The sequence below is a fragment of the Oncorhynchus mykiss genome, chromosome 16 (assembly GCF_057628025.1).
Source record: "Oncorhynchus mykiss isolate SJ-2025 chromosome 16, ASM5762802v1, whole genome shotgun sequence".
NCBI lineage: Eukaryota > Metazoa > Chordata > Actinopteri > Salmoniformes > Salmonidae > Oncorhynchus > Oncorhynchus mykiss.
Window position 1 is genome coordinate 61,640,924 of NC_143037.1, and position 17,159 is coordinate 61,658,082.

Here is a 17,159-nt window from a genome sequence, read left to right on the forward strand (position 1 = left end):
TTCAAAACTTTAAACAGTTTAATGGGGAATTTAGCTGCACTTTGTCCCCATGAAGGTACTGTAGCAGCAAAAGGAAGAGAGCATACTTGTGCATATCCTTTTGAGGAAAACAGTCAACTCAGAAATCAGCCTCAGACTGACTTATTTATAGATTCAAGCACTAGAGTCTGGCAAAGCTGGAAAGGGAATTAAAGACCCCAGTATTTTATCTCAGCTTGAACATTTAGTTTGTTCATGCAAATCACCAAGCTGAAAGTTTATTTAAAAAATGTTGAAGTGTGTCTTACTGGACCTTCTCACAAAAAAGTCAAATAGAAGCCACTGTATCTAGCATGGGATATAGAATATGTACATGAAAAAGGTCTTTAGACAAAAACATAAAAGTATGGAATATGAATAGTTCTTAATAGTTCTTTATTTTTAATTTTTTAAATTGTACATTTAATTAAAGAAGAAGCCACTGTATCTATATAGCATGGCATTTGAACATGGAATAATATTAGGCTATGTCATGTTAATGGACAAGTGTAAATACTGTAGGTGTGAAAATGTCTGTTGCAAGAGATGGTCCAGTGATACTTGACAAAAAAAGTAGGCTATCTACCATGGAATATGTACATGGAATATGTCATGAGACAAGAACATGAATGTATAGAATATGAAAACTTGATGTGTGAAATTAAATGCTTATTAATGTGAACCTTGTAATATAAATAGCTTGAAATTGATTATTGTTTTTCCTTTGCGTGTATTACATTGTTTTGTTATAATATTAACCATCTTGTCACCTTGTAGACTATATGTCAAAGCCAAGTATTTACACGCATTTCTGGAAAACATTGTCAGGCATACGCATTATTTACATGCATTTCTGGAATACATTGTTAGGCATACGCATTATTTACATGCATTTCTGGAATACATTGTTAGGCATACGCATTATTTACATGCATTTCTGGAATACATTGTTAGGCATACGCATTATTTACAAGCATTTCTGGAATACATTGTTAGGCATACGCATTATTTACATTCATTTCTGGAATACATTGTCAGGCATACGCATTATTTACATGCATCTCTGGAATACTTTTTAAAGCATTACATGTATTTGAGCAAAAATGCAAATGTATCTACATGTATTTGAAATACTCACACAAAATCTGAATAAGACCAGGGGCCATATGTGTATCAAGCCTCTTAGAGTAGGGGTGTTGGTCTAGGAGGAGGCACCTTCTGTTCATGTAATCATATTTATAGTGATCTAAAAGGCTAAACTGATCTTAAATCAGCAGCACTGCTACGTTGAGATATTTGATATGCCTTCATACGCCCCCCCCCCCAGCTCTTGACTCTCACAGAAGCAAATGTACCCAATGCTTCCATGATACTCCTCTCCTCATGACTTCTAACGGATCCCCCCAGGTAAAATTGATCCAAAACACCGACTATAAACAAATCTAGGGATTTCTTAGTTTCCATCAGAACTTTACTTCTTTTGTTTCCTTTCTTTTTCACGACTGTAGGCCACTCATTCTCACTCTCTGTACTCTCATCTTCACATGTCCCACCATCAGTTTCGAACAGAACATACAGTTGAATTCGAAAGTTTACATACCCTTAGGTCGGAGTCATTAAAACTCGTTTTTTAACCACTCCACAAATTTCTTGTTAACAAACTATAGTTTTGGCAAGTCGGTTAGGACGTCTACTTCGTGCATGACACAAGTAATTTTTCCAACAATTGTTTACAGACAGAATATTTCATTTATAATTCACTGTATCACAATTCCAGTGGGTCAGAAGTTTACAAACACTAAGTTGACTGTGCCTTTAAACAGCTTGGAAAATTCCAGAAAATGTCATGGCTTTAGAAGCTTCTGATAGGCTAATTGACATAATTTGAGTCAATTTGAGGTGTACCTGTGGATGTATTTCAAGGCCTACCTTCATACTCAGTGCCTCTTTGCTGGACATCATGAGAAAATCAAAAGAAATCAGCCAAGACCTCCACAAGTCTGGTTCATCATTGGGAGCCATATCCAAATGCCTGAAGCTACCATGTTCATCTGTACAAACAATAGTACGCAAGTATAAACATCATGAGACCACGCAGCCTTCATACCGCTCAGGAAGGAGACGCGTTCTGTCTCCTAGAGATTAACGTACTTTGGTGAGAAAAGTGCAAATCAATCCCAGAACAACAGCAAAGGACCTTGTGAAGATTCTGGAGGAAACAGGTACAAAAGTATCTATATCCACAGTTAAACGAGTCCTATATCGACATAACCTGAAAGGCCACTCAGCAAGGAAGAAGCCACTGCTCCAAAACCGTCATAAAAAAGCCAGACTATGGTTTGCAACTGCACGTGGGGACAAATATTGTACTTTTTGGAGAAATGTCCTCTGGTCTGATGAAACAAAAATAGAACTGTTTGGCGGAAAATGTTTGGAGGAAAAAGGGGGAGGCTTGCAAGCCGAAGAACACCATCCCAACCGTGAAGCACGGGGTGGCAGTATCATGTTGTGGGGGGTGCTTTGCTGCAGGAGGGACTGGTGCACTTCACAAAATAGATGGCATCATAAAGTAAGAAAATAATGTGAATATATTGAAGCAACATCTCAAGACATCAGTCAGGAAGTTAAAGCTTGGTCTCAAATGGGTCTTCCAAGTGGACAATGACCCCAAGCATACTTCCAAAGTTGTGGCAAAATGGCTTAAGGACAACAAAGTCAAGGTATTAGAGTGGCCATCACAAAGCTCTGACCTCAACCCTATAGAAAACCTGTGGGCAGAACTGAAAAAGTGTGTGTGTGTGTGTGTGTGTGTGTGTGTGTGTGTGTGTGTGTGTGTGTGTGTGTGTGTGTGTGTGTGTGTGTGTGTGTGTGTGTGTGTGTGTGTGTGTGTGTGTGTGTGTGTGTGTGATCAAGGAGGCCAACAGACCTGACTCAGTTACACCAGCTCTGTCAGGAAGAATGGGCCAAAATTCACCCAACTTATTGTGGAAGGCTATCCAAAACATTTGCAGTTAAACAATTTAAAGGCAATGCTACCAAATACTAATTCAGTGTATGTGAACTTCTGACCCACTGGGAATGTGATGAAAGAAATAAAAGCTGAAATTAATCACTCTACTATTATTCTGACATTTCACATTCTTTAAATAAAGTGGTGCTCCTAACTGACCTAAGACAGGGAATTTTCACTAGGATTAAATGTAGGAATTGTGAAACTGAGTTTTAAATGTATTTGGCTAAGGTGTATGTAAACTTCAGACTTCAACTGTACGTTTCTTTCCGCCATCTATTTTTTTTAATTTAATTTAATTCAACAGTAAAATGCAAAACACAAAACAATAGCCAGAGGGATTACACAAAGAAATAAGTAAGATTTAAAAATAATAATACATCCATATCAAATACAGACTTGTAACAGATACACCTTTTCTAAATCAGATTTTTTTAATAAGCAGCTTTTTCTTCATAAATTGTGATTTTTTTTGTGTGAAATGTTTTCCTAATAAAATAGATTTATGACATACTGACTTTAATTGTGGAATCGGTGTAGTCCAATAATGTCAAACTTAGATATTTCTATGGTTGTATGCATTTTGTTGCCAATATATAGATTCACATCAGTCCAGAACACTAAATACAAAATAAGTGTTCAATAGATTCAGTTTCTAGTTCACAAAAACTGCATTCACTAGTAACATCAGGTATATATTTAGAAATCAAGCTATAACACGGAACCCAAACCGGCTGCGACATCGTGCATACATGTATTTTGTTCCTCTACACCAAACGTGATCACGACACGCAGCTTAAAATATCAAAACAAACTCTGAACCAATTACATTCATTTGGGGACAGGTCGAAAAGCATTAAACATTTATGCCAAGTTAGCTAGTTAGCCCGCACTTGCTAGCTAATTTGTCCTATTTAGCTAGCTTGCTGTTGCTAGCTAATTTGTCCAGGGATATAAACATTAGGTTGTTATTTTACCTGAAATGCACAAGGTCCTCTACTCCGACAATTAATCCACACACAAAACGGTCAACAGAATAATTTCTAGTCATCTCTCTAGTCATCTCTCCTCCTTTTTTCATCTTTGAACTTATATGGTGATTGGCATGTAAACTTTCTTAGTATTACTACGACAACCGGCAACACAATTCGTCTTCCAATCACCCATGTGGGTATAACCAATGAAGAGATGGCAAGTCCTGGGAGAAGCAGGACTTGCAGCGCGATCTGCGTCAGAAAAAGGAATGACTTTTATTTGAGCCCTTGGCAACGAAGACGCTCGTTGACGCATGCGAGCAGTGTGGGTGCAATAATTGAATAACATAGATTCCTAAATTTATGTTGCAATGTTTGCGCCCACGATGCGAGCGGTGTGGTGGGTAGAATGTATTGATAATCTTAAAGAAGATCTCCTTTACTTTATTGGTCACCATAAATTTGTGTGGAGTGAGCCAAGCATGGCGTCAGTTTAAATCAAACGATTGAAATCCAACAAAAAAAATATATCCCCTATTAAACTATTGTTGAATTTCTTATCTAGTAAACCTATGCCATTCACCTGGATATTGCTTAGATTAGATGTTCCAAAATAGGCATTATTCTGAAGATTTAATCCCACTAGGTATAGCTTTTATAACAGTGTCATATTCCATATTCCATATTCCTTGTATCTTTCCATAAATCTCTGCTTAAATAGATTCCCACGACTACTAACTAATTGGCTGACAAGGACAATGTTTTTCGAGAACCAATTACGGTAAAATAACATTTTGTTTCTATGTAATATCTACCCATTATTCCATATAAAACATTTATGAGGTGAAAAGTTATGTTTATACAGCAAAGGCCAGCACATTATAGCCTGTTTGTGAAAAGCCACCAATTTCACAGGAAGTTTACCCTCGTGAGTGATTTGTCTGTGGTACTACATTTCCCATCAACCACCATTCTTATCTTGTACTCTCAGCTGAGTGATCTGACAGCGACCGACCGCTTCTTCCCCAATCGCTCAGCAGCCGGGGAGAGGCGAAGGGCAAAGGAACAGCAATCATGGAGCAGTTGTAGGGGATAATGGACAAGCCTCTCCTTCCGGAAGAAAGCAAAGAAACTAAAGCTACTTGACCGAAAACGTAATTCCCAAAGCGGCAACGAGAAACACAAGAGTATCAATCATGCAGTTCAAATACAGAATAATCGAATAATCTATTCCAACGAAAGGGTTCTCTGTGATCCTTCAAGGTTGGAACCGCTTCAAGCCGTCCCGTCCCCACATTGTACGTCGCTGGCGCATCGGCCGCGGTTGATCGATCACCATCGTCCATAGTATGTCCGTGGAGGACCAGCGCTATTCCGACGCGATGCGGGTGCTAGAGGCCGGACCGGAGTGGCTACGAGCCGAGATCGAGCGCCTTTCCCGGGAGCTGAGTGAGACTACCCATGAGAAGATCCAGGCGGCAGAGTACGGGCTGGCGGTGCTGGAGGAGAAGCAGCAGCTGAAACAGCAGTATGACGACCTGGAGATCGAATACGAGACCGTGCGCCAGGAACTGGACATGCTCAAAGAGGTAGGCATATACCTAGTAGTCTTTTACTGGTGTCCATTTACTGCATTAAATGTACAGTGCTATAAAATAACATATCATTCATGCAAACATAAAATCTATAGGCCCTGTGCTTATTTATTATTGGCAGCTGTAGGCCTAGCCTATGATATGTCCTGAAATGCCATTATTGTTTTTTACATTCTATTCTGACAAGTGCTCCCCACCCCACAAGGTCAACTGTAAGGGGGTGAGGAGATGATGTATTTGTAACCTTGCCTCATGCTCTATCAGTGATTCCCCTGGCGTCTGTGGGTGCATTGATATTCTTGCCGTACTGCCTCTTCTCTCTAGCTCCATGCTTAGTAATATTTGCATGCCCATACAGTGTTTGCTGTGTATAGTCATTTTCTGTGGGATTTGAAATGTGAACTCTAATACATTGCAACACTGAAATAGTACTCTGATGAAGATGAAGGTGAAGATGAGTTATCTGACCAATGCTGAAAGTTCTATCATCACAAATGTATTTGAGTAATGGTTATCCACTGACACCCTGCTTATTAAAGCGTTTTGATAGTTTATGAAAAGCGCTGTAGAAATGTAATAAATTATTATTATTCATGTGTAACTAATTAAAAAGTGGACATTCACTCCATTGCTTTTGATTGATATGGTTTCATTTCTAATTTACACACACATGAAAGCTTTCAAATGCTCATTAAGACAGTACTCTTACTAAAGCGGTCTCTCAAACCAGAGGACCTGAATGATCTGGTATTTCCAGTACGGTTTGAAAGGGGCGGGCATGTGGTTTTTGAATTTTGAAAGTTCCCGCCTGAAAAAGAGGAAGGATGAGTAACTTATTAATGGAGGAAACTAAAGGAGTTCTGACCATTCAGGAATGGGAGGAATGCTGACTGTTAGTCAGGGCAGGGAGACAGGATAAAGGACTGTCCTGTGTTTCCAAACTGTGAAAACCTCTTTCCCACTTAAATTTCACATGCCAGTCCTAGATCTCTCTTCCCTTTCCTGGCAGAGGTTTCAGCAGCCTTGTGATTTTGATTAGGAGAGAGAGAGAGCAGGGTAAGAACTGGGTTAGGGAGTAAGCGAGTCAGAGTGAACTGCTGCAGCAGCTGAACAGCTCACGTGTCCCAGGGCAGTTTGGTAGAAAAAGGGGATGCCCTCTTTAGCAGTGAGGAGATTTCTGCCCAGAGCGTCACTTCATGGCCTGGATGAGTTGCTTCCTGCCATGTGGAACCCATTTCTGAGGGGTTCCACTAGTTAGCACAGCCACAAAGTCAGATTCCACAGCCACAAAGTCCAAATTGGCTACAAACATGATATTTTTGGTTTAAGGTTAGGGTTACATTTGATTTACGTTTTAGTAATTTATCACGACTTACAGTAATGATTACATACATTTTGATACTTATTTTAAGGTTTAGAAATACAGTTGTAAGAAGATAAATTCTGGAAATGGTTGGGGTTTATGACTTTGTGGGTATAGAAGCTAGTGACGACTCTGAGATCTTTACATCCCTCTTTCTTCCCACATGACTAGAATAGACCAATCATTAGTGCACAGTGGGCCGGGTACCCCATGATGCTTCACTCCTCCTTGTCTTGCTTAACATGTGCACAGCTCCCTTGGGTGTGTGAATATGTGAGCGGGTTGAGGAATGAGACCGAAAGAGAGATGCAGGAGGGAGGCAGAGGGAGAGAGGTACCCTTGGCCGAACAGATATGACGCAGTAAAATCTGAAGGAAATTAGCTCATTGTTTCTCTCTAACCCCCCTCTCCTCGGTCTTCTCTCCCTTTTTCTTCCCTTCCCTATTGCATGTCTCGCTTTCTTTCCCCCTCTCCCCTTCTTCCTCTGTGCATAGTGGCTGGGTTTCAGAGAGGTTTTCTTGGGGCTGTCTCAGCAGCCTCTCTTCTGCGTTCCCATGCATTCCCCTGGCCAGAATCTCAGAATAACAACATGGAACCTCTGAATAGAGGAAACAGACTGGAAGCAAGCAAGAATGGTAACCATGGCAGTAAAAGAGAGAGAATAGGATAAACTGGTTGCTCCTAGATACAGATGGAGTGCTTTTGTTTTTCTTCTGCTTTTTTGATTATTTTCCAGGCCAACAATTGTTTCAAAAAGCAGTCTGAATCATTGCATTTTTGTCTGATTTATGAAGTTAATGACTCGTTGACTTCTGGTTTGATGATCAGTCAAACGTTGTCTATTTGGAAATCAGTTCATTGTTTGTCTGGCTGCCATTTGTGGGCCTATTGTAGATATTGCTATATTTTTTAACCTTTTATTTAAGTAGTCAAGTCAGTTAAGAACAAATTCTTATTTACAATGGCGTCCTAGGAAAAGTGGGTTAACTGCCTTGTTCAGGGGCAGAACAACAGATTTTTACCTAGTCACCTCGGGGATTTGATCAACCTTTCGGTTACTGGCCCAACGCTCTAACCACTAGGCTACCTGCCGCCCCATTTGCATTGAGTCATGCCTGGATCCGAATGGTGTCGAAATCGAATTTATATTTTGCCATTTTAGTGACTACCCTCGATGTAGCCTAGCTGAGGAGATGACATCATTGCCATGATAAATGTGTTTCTTCCTCTCCGCTTGATAGATGAAACAATGGTTTCATTACTGCCAGTGTTAGATGTATGGTCAAGTCCTGGCTGATACTAGCCTTCTGTCCAACACTACTTTTTAGTATTAGAAATCCCAGAGTGCAAAGATCCTTGGTGTGACCTTGGACAACACCCTGTCATTCTCTGCGAACATCAAAGCAGTGACTCGCTCCTGCAGGTTCATGCTCTACAACGTCTGTAGATTACGACCTTTCCTCACAGGAAGCAGCGCAGATCCTGATCCAGGCACTTGTCAACTCCCGTCTAGAGTAACACAACTCTCTGTTGGCTGGGCTCCCCGCTTGTGCCATCAAACCCCTGCACCTTATCTAGAAAGCCGCAGCCCACCGGATGTTCAACCTTCCTAAATTCTCCCATGTCACCCTGCTCCTCTGCCCACTCCACTGTCTTCCAGTCGAAGCTCGCATCATCTTCCAGACCATGGTGCTTACCTACGGAGCAGCAAGAGGAACTGCACCTCCTTACCTTCAGGCTGTACTCAAACCCTACATCCCAATCCGAGCACTCTGTTCCACCACCTCCGGTCTCTTGGCCCTCCCACCCATACGAGAGGTCAGCTCCCACTCAGCCCAGTCAAAGCTCCTCTCAGTCCTGATGGAACAAGCTTCCCCCTAAAGTCAGGACAGCAGAGTCTCTACCATCTTTGGAAAACGTCTGAAACCCTACCTCTTTGAAGAGCCCAGCTCGACGCCCCCCTCCTTACTTCTCTTTTTCCACTAGCACTGACTTTGCTGATAAATACTTTGCTGAGGGAAACTGGACATGATACAATTGCAATTTGTTGTTGTCTCACCTAGCTATCTTAAGATAAATCCATGAATTGTAAGCCACTCTGGATAAGTGTAAAAATGTTTAATGTAAGAAATATCCCATCTGTGTAGCCATTAACCACAATAATAACCAGAGGGCAGTGATATCCGGGGATTGTTGTGCTGTCTGGTATTGTGCCTTTAGAGTTAAACGTTGGCCGTAGGTCATTGGTCAAGGTTCATTGTAAAATGTGACTCTAAAAGGAAAAACATTCCCCTCCTCCTCTTCCATCTTCCCCCTCCCCCGTCCGCCCTACGCTTTCTCTCCCAGCCCTCCTCTCTCTCTGCGGTGGTGTGTGGAGGCAGGAAGCTCTGTTATCAGGAAAGAGGACGGGGGAAAAACAGATCCCTTTCAACTCTGACTTCCTCTAGTTCACTGTGGGATAGCAGCTGGGTACCTGGTTAACATGGTCAGAGACAAGAGAGGCCTGTCTAAAAATACACCTTATCTATATCTGTGGGAAATATAATAATCATTCAAAATGTCTTCATATTTCCTGTTATACAGGATGCCTGAATATAATTATCTGTTACAGAAGAGACGAGTTGTTCTGTTATATCAAACTCTTAGCTCAGATGGCCTCTTGAAGTACAGTGCACTCATGCCATTATAGGTCTTCAGTCACAATGGGTTGTCTGAATTCAAATAACTCATTTAATTTTGCCTGCCACTGTGTGTTGAGTTAGGGCAGTGCTATTAGGAGCAATTCTGGTTTACTGCTATTCGTTTTCTTTAGCAACTGCAAACAGTCTAGTTGACCTCTACAAACAGAATGTTGGCTGTCCTTTGTCTCTAGGGGTATTTAAGACTGTTGGACTACTGTCTAGTCAGGTAAATGTCATGTTGAATGACCATTGTCTCTGGAGATGGTTGTACCTGGTTACTATTTACCCTGCTGAATACCATGTTTGGTTTTCCTTTCTCTTTGGCGGTCCTCTTTGAGGACTTAGACAGGTCGGAATAAAAGACCTGGAAGATTTACACCGTACTGTCTGTCCAACACTGAACCCTGTCCAGATGATACACACACTCAGCCTGTGTGTATGTAATTAAAATTTGTTGCGTGTTTAAAATGACTGTTTTTTTTTACTCTTTTGTTCCAATCTGGGTGGAACAAGCAGGTCAGAAGTCATCTTTGGCAGTGAGCAAAGTCCAGCTGCAATGGTATACAGTAGGTCTAACCCCGGGGGCAGTCAACGACAGACCTGAAGAAGAGGACACACACACTAGTCAACACCACTTGGGAGGCAGTGTGCCTGTGAATAAGTGTGACTGAGTCTGCTGTTCTGCAGACTATGGCTTTACAGCAGCTACCTGCTGCTGCAGAATGGCATATAATGGAACATGAGAGACCATCCATGAGGCTATAACTATGGATGGATTTGATATAGTATATTTTGAGGATATTTTCTGTTTTTCTATAGGTACATCCACTTAATACTCACATGTTTTCCCCCACATGTTGTTTTCACGTTGTCTAGTAGAAAGTGTTCAAGGAATCATACTGCCCTCCTAATTGCTAGTCGCCTTGAATTACTGCTCCCATATTGCTCAGGCTTTAGATTCATACTACTGGTATATTGTCATTCAATCTCTTTATATTCCATAGGACTCATAGCTGTAACGTAAGGTTGCGATCTCTCTGTTTGGCTTTGCTTTTGACTCTTGTTTGTGAGTGAGTGGACTGGTGGCAAGCTAACGTTCCCTCCCTAATCTTACACCCACCTCACAGGGGTAGAGGGTGCTTACTGCTTGGTGACTGTTGCTAGCTACCCATTGATAGCCCATAGCGAGGGGAAGTGGGTGGCAGTCTGAGCTAGCTGCTACGGCTACGCTGGATTAGTGTCCATCTGTTGTCCAGTGAGACCTACATCTTGGGTCACTTGGCTCCCAGCCCCTGTGAGGTGTTTTGGGGTGTTTCTCAATAGTTTAAAGTGGATTCCTCTCCTCGTCTCCTTTCCGTCATCTCCTTCATCTTCAATGATCAGATCGTATCTAAGTGTAGGTTTATAAGAGGAGGTTTAGTACGTCCTTTAGTTCTATAAAGTAATAAAGGTACTCACCACCCTGTGATGTGAAGACTGTGGACTTTCACCTCTTACATGAACCATTTACGCTCGTGGGAATTGGCCTATATGGATAGAAATGTTTCTAAGAAATATGAAAAGCATATGCACAACAATGGTAGCCATTGAAAGGGAACAGTTTGGATATTATGGGAAAATGATTAGACCAAAGGTGAGGACACAACAGTTCACTGGACACAAGACTGAATCCACACATTACACTATTGATTTTATGTGCATTGTACATTTCATTTTTTGATATCGAAATCTGAAAATACTCTGGAGATATTCAGTAACATGATAAGACTATTCTGCGGGGTAGGTGCAACATAGGACAAAAACACTACAAGGCTTTGAGTGAGAGGACTAGCTGGTGTCTCCAAGTGGACACAAACCTCCAAAGTGTGCACAACTCCTAAGCAATTTCAATTTACTTTTATGACGTAAAGAAGAGTCAACTATAAGGTACTTTTTTGAGCTCCTAGCTGTGCCGTTGAGGAACTAGAGCAAGCACTCTTGTAGTTGTTTAATTTGGAACACAACCCTGCATCCCCGCCATGACACAATTATTGTTGTTGTTTATGGAATCCAAGAACGGTCCATTAGAAATCGCAATCTGGGTCAGGTGGGAAAGATTTAAAAGCTTCTTCTGTTGCCAACATGATTAGCTAAGTTATAAAATACGATCTTACAGTGTTAGACTTTCACAAGGCAATTCAGAGAAACAGATCGTCGTTTTGGTGCACATAGAAAATAGTAATGAGTGCATTCAGGTGCGTGTGCCTCGATAAATTTTCTGCACAATGAACAAACAGGCTCATTCTGTTCAGACCAATCCAGGGTATGACGCCATGTCATTTTGTAGCTGTACATCAAACATAGTGATCATAAGCGTTGACATTGGATATGACATGAGTTTTATGGTTTGAAAATGTAAAGTACACATTTGGACTCGCAGGTGTTTGACTTGGTTGTGTGACGTCAAAGCACTATTTAATATAATCTTCAATGTCTTACTTTCAAAATACATCAAGTCATCTTAATTTACAGCATATCCCTCTCAGACAACAAACAATTTGCAAATGTTACCCAATTAGCCCAAAACTGAAATGGAGAGTTCCTCAACCCCAATCTTAATCATGACTCTTACAGGGATGAGTGGTCAGGGGAAACTTCACTGATTGTGGCATATTTGTCTTGTGGTGAAGTTGAGGCATGATGTGACATTATCTCAAGCAACTGTTGCTGTTACATGTGACATTCTGGGTGCTTTAGAGTTGCTACAAGGTTGACCAAGTGGCCATAAAGATGTCAGCATTCTCTAATTATTAGGGGACCAGACAGCAGACCCATAGAACATATAGCCAGATGGCCCATAGAAAGAGAAGGCTATCTTTTTCCTTCTCTTTCTGGCTGTTTCTCTCCAATGCCAGACCTCTCTGTAAGTCAACACACAGTTGTCATAACAAAGGCCAGTGTTCTCTGGGTTCTTGTGGCGTTGTGGGGGGTGTCATTCAGCCATTCACTCACTCACTCACTCACTCACTCACTCACTCACTCACTCACTCACTCACTCACTCACTCACAGCTGTGGGAGTCCAAGACACTGTTCAGTTTAATAAAAACTGCCAGCTCTGTCCTTGACTCGCTGGTCTTTGTGTGCCTGAGCCCGATGGGGTTAACAGGTCTTGGGTGTCACAGACGAAGGGAGAGTTAAATGCTCACAGAGGAGAACAAAAGACAGATTGAGAGAGGTGTCCCATTGTGGCCATATTTGAAACGACAGGTCACTTTTAAATGCAAATTCACTAACGTACATATGTCCTTCAACAAATATGTTTGGTGTGACTTTAAACTCTTCCACTGTGTAGGAAGGAGGAAGGAGGATAGGAGGAGGATAACACAGTCCCATCTGCTGCCTTATAAGGGAAGAAATGTCGGAAAGTTTGATTGTAGTCCAACAGTTGGATTGGACTCTGGTAGTAGGGAGTGTTTGTCTGGTGGGTTTGCCCCAGTATGGAGCCCTGATGGTGGGGTTGGTCAGAGATGGACAGGGCCTCCCTCCCTGGAGCCATCAAACCGTGTGTGTTTGATGGGGACTCTTCTCTAAACTATGTCCCTCCTGCCCTCTCCCCGTATTGTAGAGGGTATTTTAACAAGTCCTTTCATCTGTGGCGGCCCTGCGCCGGACATCCACTCCGCAATTAAGGGGTAATCTTTTCTAAACGGCACTAAATAAAGTCCCAAATCCCCTCCCTTCTGGGCCTAAGAGGATGAATCCCAGCCACTGTGCTCAGGGCTTACGGAGGTCTGGGAGCCAGGCCAGAGCCCAGCAACACTCCACGCTCAGCCCAGGGAAGGGAGGGCCTGTCTGGGTGCTGCTGCCTGACCCTCCCCTTCCTGGTGCTCTGTCGTGCTTCTCTGGTGTCCTATAGATTAGGCCAAACTGAAATGAAGTCAGATAGAGAGATGGAGGATGTGCGGGTCCAGTGGGCAGTAGAGCAGAAAGCAATGTCAGCAATGACTCAAAAACACAACCTTCAGAAAAGAGTTCCACTCTAGATTTGTCAAGTGAAGCCAACAATCTGAATCTGGTGTAACTACAATCACTTGGACCGAGCTACCATATATGGTGCCTTGGACTGTACAAAGACTCGACTGCTGTTAGCCTGGATGAATAAAGGGCTTTTGTTTCTACCATCAGTGATGGATAAAGGACCAGCAGGCTGTATTAATCGCAGATCAAATGTATGTTGGTTGCTGGGTGTTTAAGTCTGAGGTACTGTACAGTGAAGCACTGAGTTGTTTGGTGGCTCTACTGAAACAGGAGCTGAGTGAAGCAGAGCACAGGGCCAGGGTGGCTCTACTGAAACAGGAGCTGAGTGAAGCAGAGCACAGGGCCAGGGTGGCTCTACTGAAACAGGAGCTGAGTGAAGCAGAGCACAGGGCCAGGGTGGCTCTACTGAAACAGGAGCTGAGTGAAGCAGAGCACAGGGCCAGGGTGGCTCTACTGAAACAGGAGCTGAGTGAAGCAGAACACAGGGCCAGGGTGGCTGTATTGAAACAGGAACTGAGTGAAGCAGAGCACAGGGCCAGGATGGCTCTACTGAAACAGGAGCTGAGTGAAGCAGAGCACAGGGCCAGGGTGGCTCTACTGAAACAGGAGCTGAGTGAAGCAGAGCACAGGGCCAGGATGGCTGTATTGAAACAGGAGCTGAGTGAAGCAGTATTGAAACATTCAATCATTCATTCAATCAATCAAATGTATTCAGAAAGCCCTTTTTACATCAGCAGTTGTCACCAAGTGCTATACAGAAACCCAACCTAAAATCCCAAACAGCAAGCAATGCAGATGTAGAAGCACGGTGGCTAGGAAAAACTCCATAGAGAGACAGGAATTTAACAAGAAACCTAGAGAGGAACCAGGCTCTGAGGGGTGGCCAGTCCTCTTCAGGCTGTGCCGGGTGGAGATTATGAGAATACATGGCCATTAAGGCCAGATTAAGGTCAGGAGCTGAGTGTTTGTGAAGCAGGGTAGTGGCTGGGTGGTGTGGCAGGGGGAGGAGCTGTGTTTGTTTCTTCTTCAGTTATGAGGTTTGGTGTAGGTGCGTCTCTGGTGGGAGGGTTAGTCAGGTGAACTGTTGCTGTTTGCTTTGGGAGACAGCAGCCATGACATCAGCAAGAGTAAAGGTTTAGAATTTCAGGTGCCTGCTATTATGTTTCAGGTGCCTGGTATTTCCAGGGTAGAACTGTCTGTTATATAACTTCTCTGGGTTTTACTGTAGTGCAACACATATGATGGACAGCATGTGGAGACTGACTGCTCCCTTGCCTAGTTAAGTATATAGTATGCAGGATGGTGTTATTACTGACTGCTCCCTTGCCTAGTTAAGTATATAGTACGCAGGATGGTGTTATTACTGACTGCTCCCTTGCCTAGTTAAGTATATAGTATGCAGGATGGTGTTATTACTGACTGCTCCCTTGCCTAGTTAAGTATATAGTATGCAGGATGGTGTTATTACTGACTGCTCCCTTGCCTAGTTAAGTATATAGTATGCAGGATGGTGTTATTACTGACTGCTCCCTTGCCTAGTTAAGTATATAGTACGCAGGATGGTGTCATTACTGACTGCCCCCTTGCCTAGTTAAGTATATAGTATGCAGGATGGTGTTATTACTGACTGCTCCCTTGCCTAGTTAAGTATATAGTATGCAGGATGGTGTTATTACTGACTGCTCCCTTGCCTAGTTAAGTATATAGTACGCAGGATGGTGTCATTACTGACTGCCCCCTTGCCTAGTTAAGTATATAGTATGCAGGATGGTATCATTACTGACTGCCCCCTTGCCTAGTTAAGTATATAGTATGCAGGATGGTGTTATTACTGACTGCTCCCTTGCCTAGTTAAGTATATAGTACGCAGGATGGTGTCATTACTGACTGCTCCCTTGCCTAGTTAAGTATATAGTACGCAGGATGGTGTCATTACTGACTGCTCCCTTGCCTAGTTAAGTATATAGTACGCAGGATGGTGTCATTACTGACTGCTCCCTTGCCTAGTTAAGTATATAGTACGCAGGATGGTGTCATTACTGACTGCTCCCTTGCCTAGTTAAGTATATAGTACGCAGGATGGTGTCATTACTGACTGCCCCCTTGCCTAGTTAAGTATATAGTACGCAGGATGGTGTCATTACTGACTGCCTCCTTGCCTGGTTAAGTATATAGTACGCAGGATGGTGTCATTACTGACTGCAGTGGAAGCTCTCTCGCCACGATCTGATATCAAGCAGCTTACCTGTGTCTCGTCAAAATCCCTCTCACTGGCCAACTCTCATTGACCGTGTTTCTCAGTCTTATCAGACTTGGTGTGGTAGAAGTTCATGTTCATGGGGATTTTGACTCACTTCAGCCACCGTTTCTAAACACATGCCCTGTTGAGTCCGCCACCTCTCTGTTATGGTGGGGCCATGCCCCCCGCCCCCAGGATGCCAACCTAGAGCGGGTTAAATCCCAGACCCCAATCTGCCCTCTCTAGTGCAGTATGGACCCCAGATTACAGCACCGGGCCATATTAGCTGTATTTAGCAGTATTAGACTGAGGATAACGGCAATTTGGGGTTTTCCTCAATCACCCGGAGTACCCCTGGAATTCAGAAGGGCATAAAGAGACAAAGTGTGTGTGTGTGTGGAATAGTGATTGTTTCTTTGGACATTAGATCGAGGCAGCTCTGAATTTATGAATCCAGTCACAGTGCATTGAGAGTAGCAATACAGTGGCCCAGCAGGGTCATTCTTCCACTAGTGTAATCCTGTTAGTGGAGCACTATGGCCAGATCAGGCTATAAGTAGAGGGTGAGGTCATCATGGCGGGCCTGAGATCCTCTGTCACGATGTTAGGGTTTAAACAGAAGAGCTCTGGTCTCTGTGTACGGCTGACATTCTCCTGCCTCCTCCACTCATCGCCTTCATAAATCCCTCAACACAAAGAATCCAATGTGTTTGAATGGGCCATCTGAGACCATGTGTGCATGCCTGTGTGCGTGTATGTTACAGAGTTGGTGCTGTGAACTGACGGAGGGGAGCTTCTCCTTCCCCACTTCTCCCCCTCTTTCTGTTGTTTTTTATCTCTCCGTCATCACATTCTGTCCGTTCCTCAACTAGCTGATTAGGCTAGACGTTTTGTCTTCACCACAGAATGTACTCTTCAGCACATTTTTTATCTAACTTGTGTCTCTTAATTGTCTCTCTCAAATATGTCCTATATCAATGACTGTGCTGATGATTATTATTACACATATTCTGAGAGTGAAAGGCTTGTTAGTCCCATGATTTTCACTGGTGTTCGGCTAGACACTGGGTACTGTCACTGGTGTTCAGCTAGACACTGGGTACTGTCACTGGTGTTCGGCTAGACACTGGGTACTGTCACTGGTGTTCAGCTAGACACTGGGTACTGTCACTGGTGTTCAGCTAGACACTGGGTACTGTCACTGGTGTTCAGCTAGACACTGGGTACTGTCACTGGTGTTCAGCTAGACACTGGGTACTGT

At 42.9% G+C, this 17,159-nt stretch overlaps 1 protein-coding gene across 1 annotated transcript in view; it reads left to right on the forward strand.

Annotated features, from left to right (window-relative positions):
• Window positions 1-4,735: 4,735 nt before the first annotated feature.
• LOC110492421 (protein bicaudal D homolog 2) overlaps window positions 4,736-17,159 on the forward strand; it is an 82,895-nt gene continuing 70,471 nt past the window's right edge. Inside the window, exon 1 of the mRNA XM_021566731.3 lies at window positions 4,736-5,591. Coding sequence (XP_021422406.3) covers window positions 5,352-5,591 — 240 coding nt within the window. The 5' untranslated portion in view covers window positions 4,736-5,351. The remainder of the gene's footprint in view (window positions 5,592-17,159) is intronic.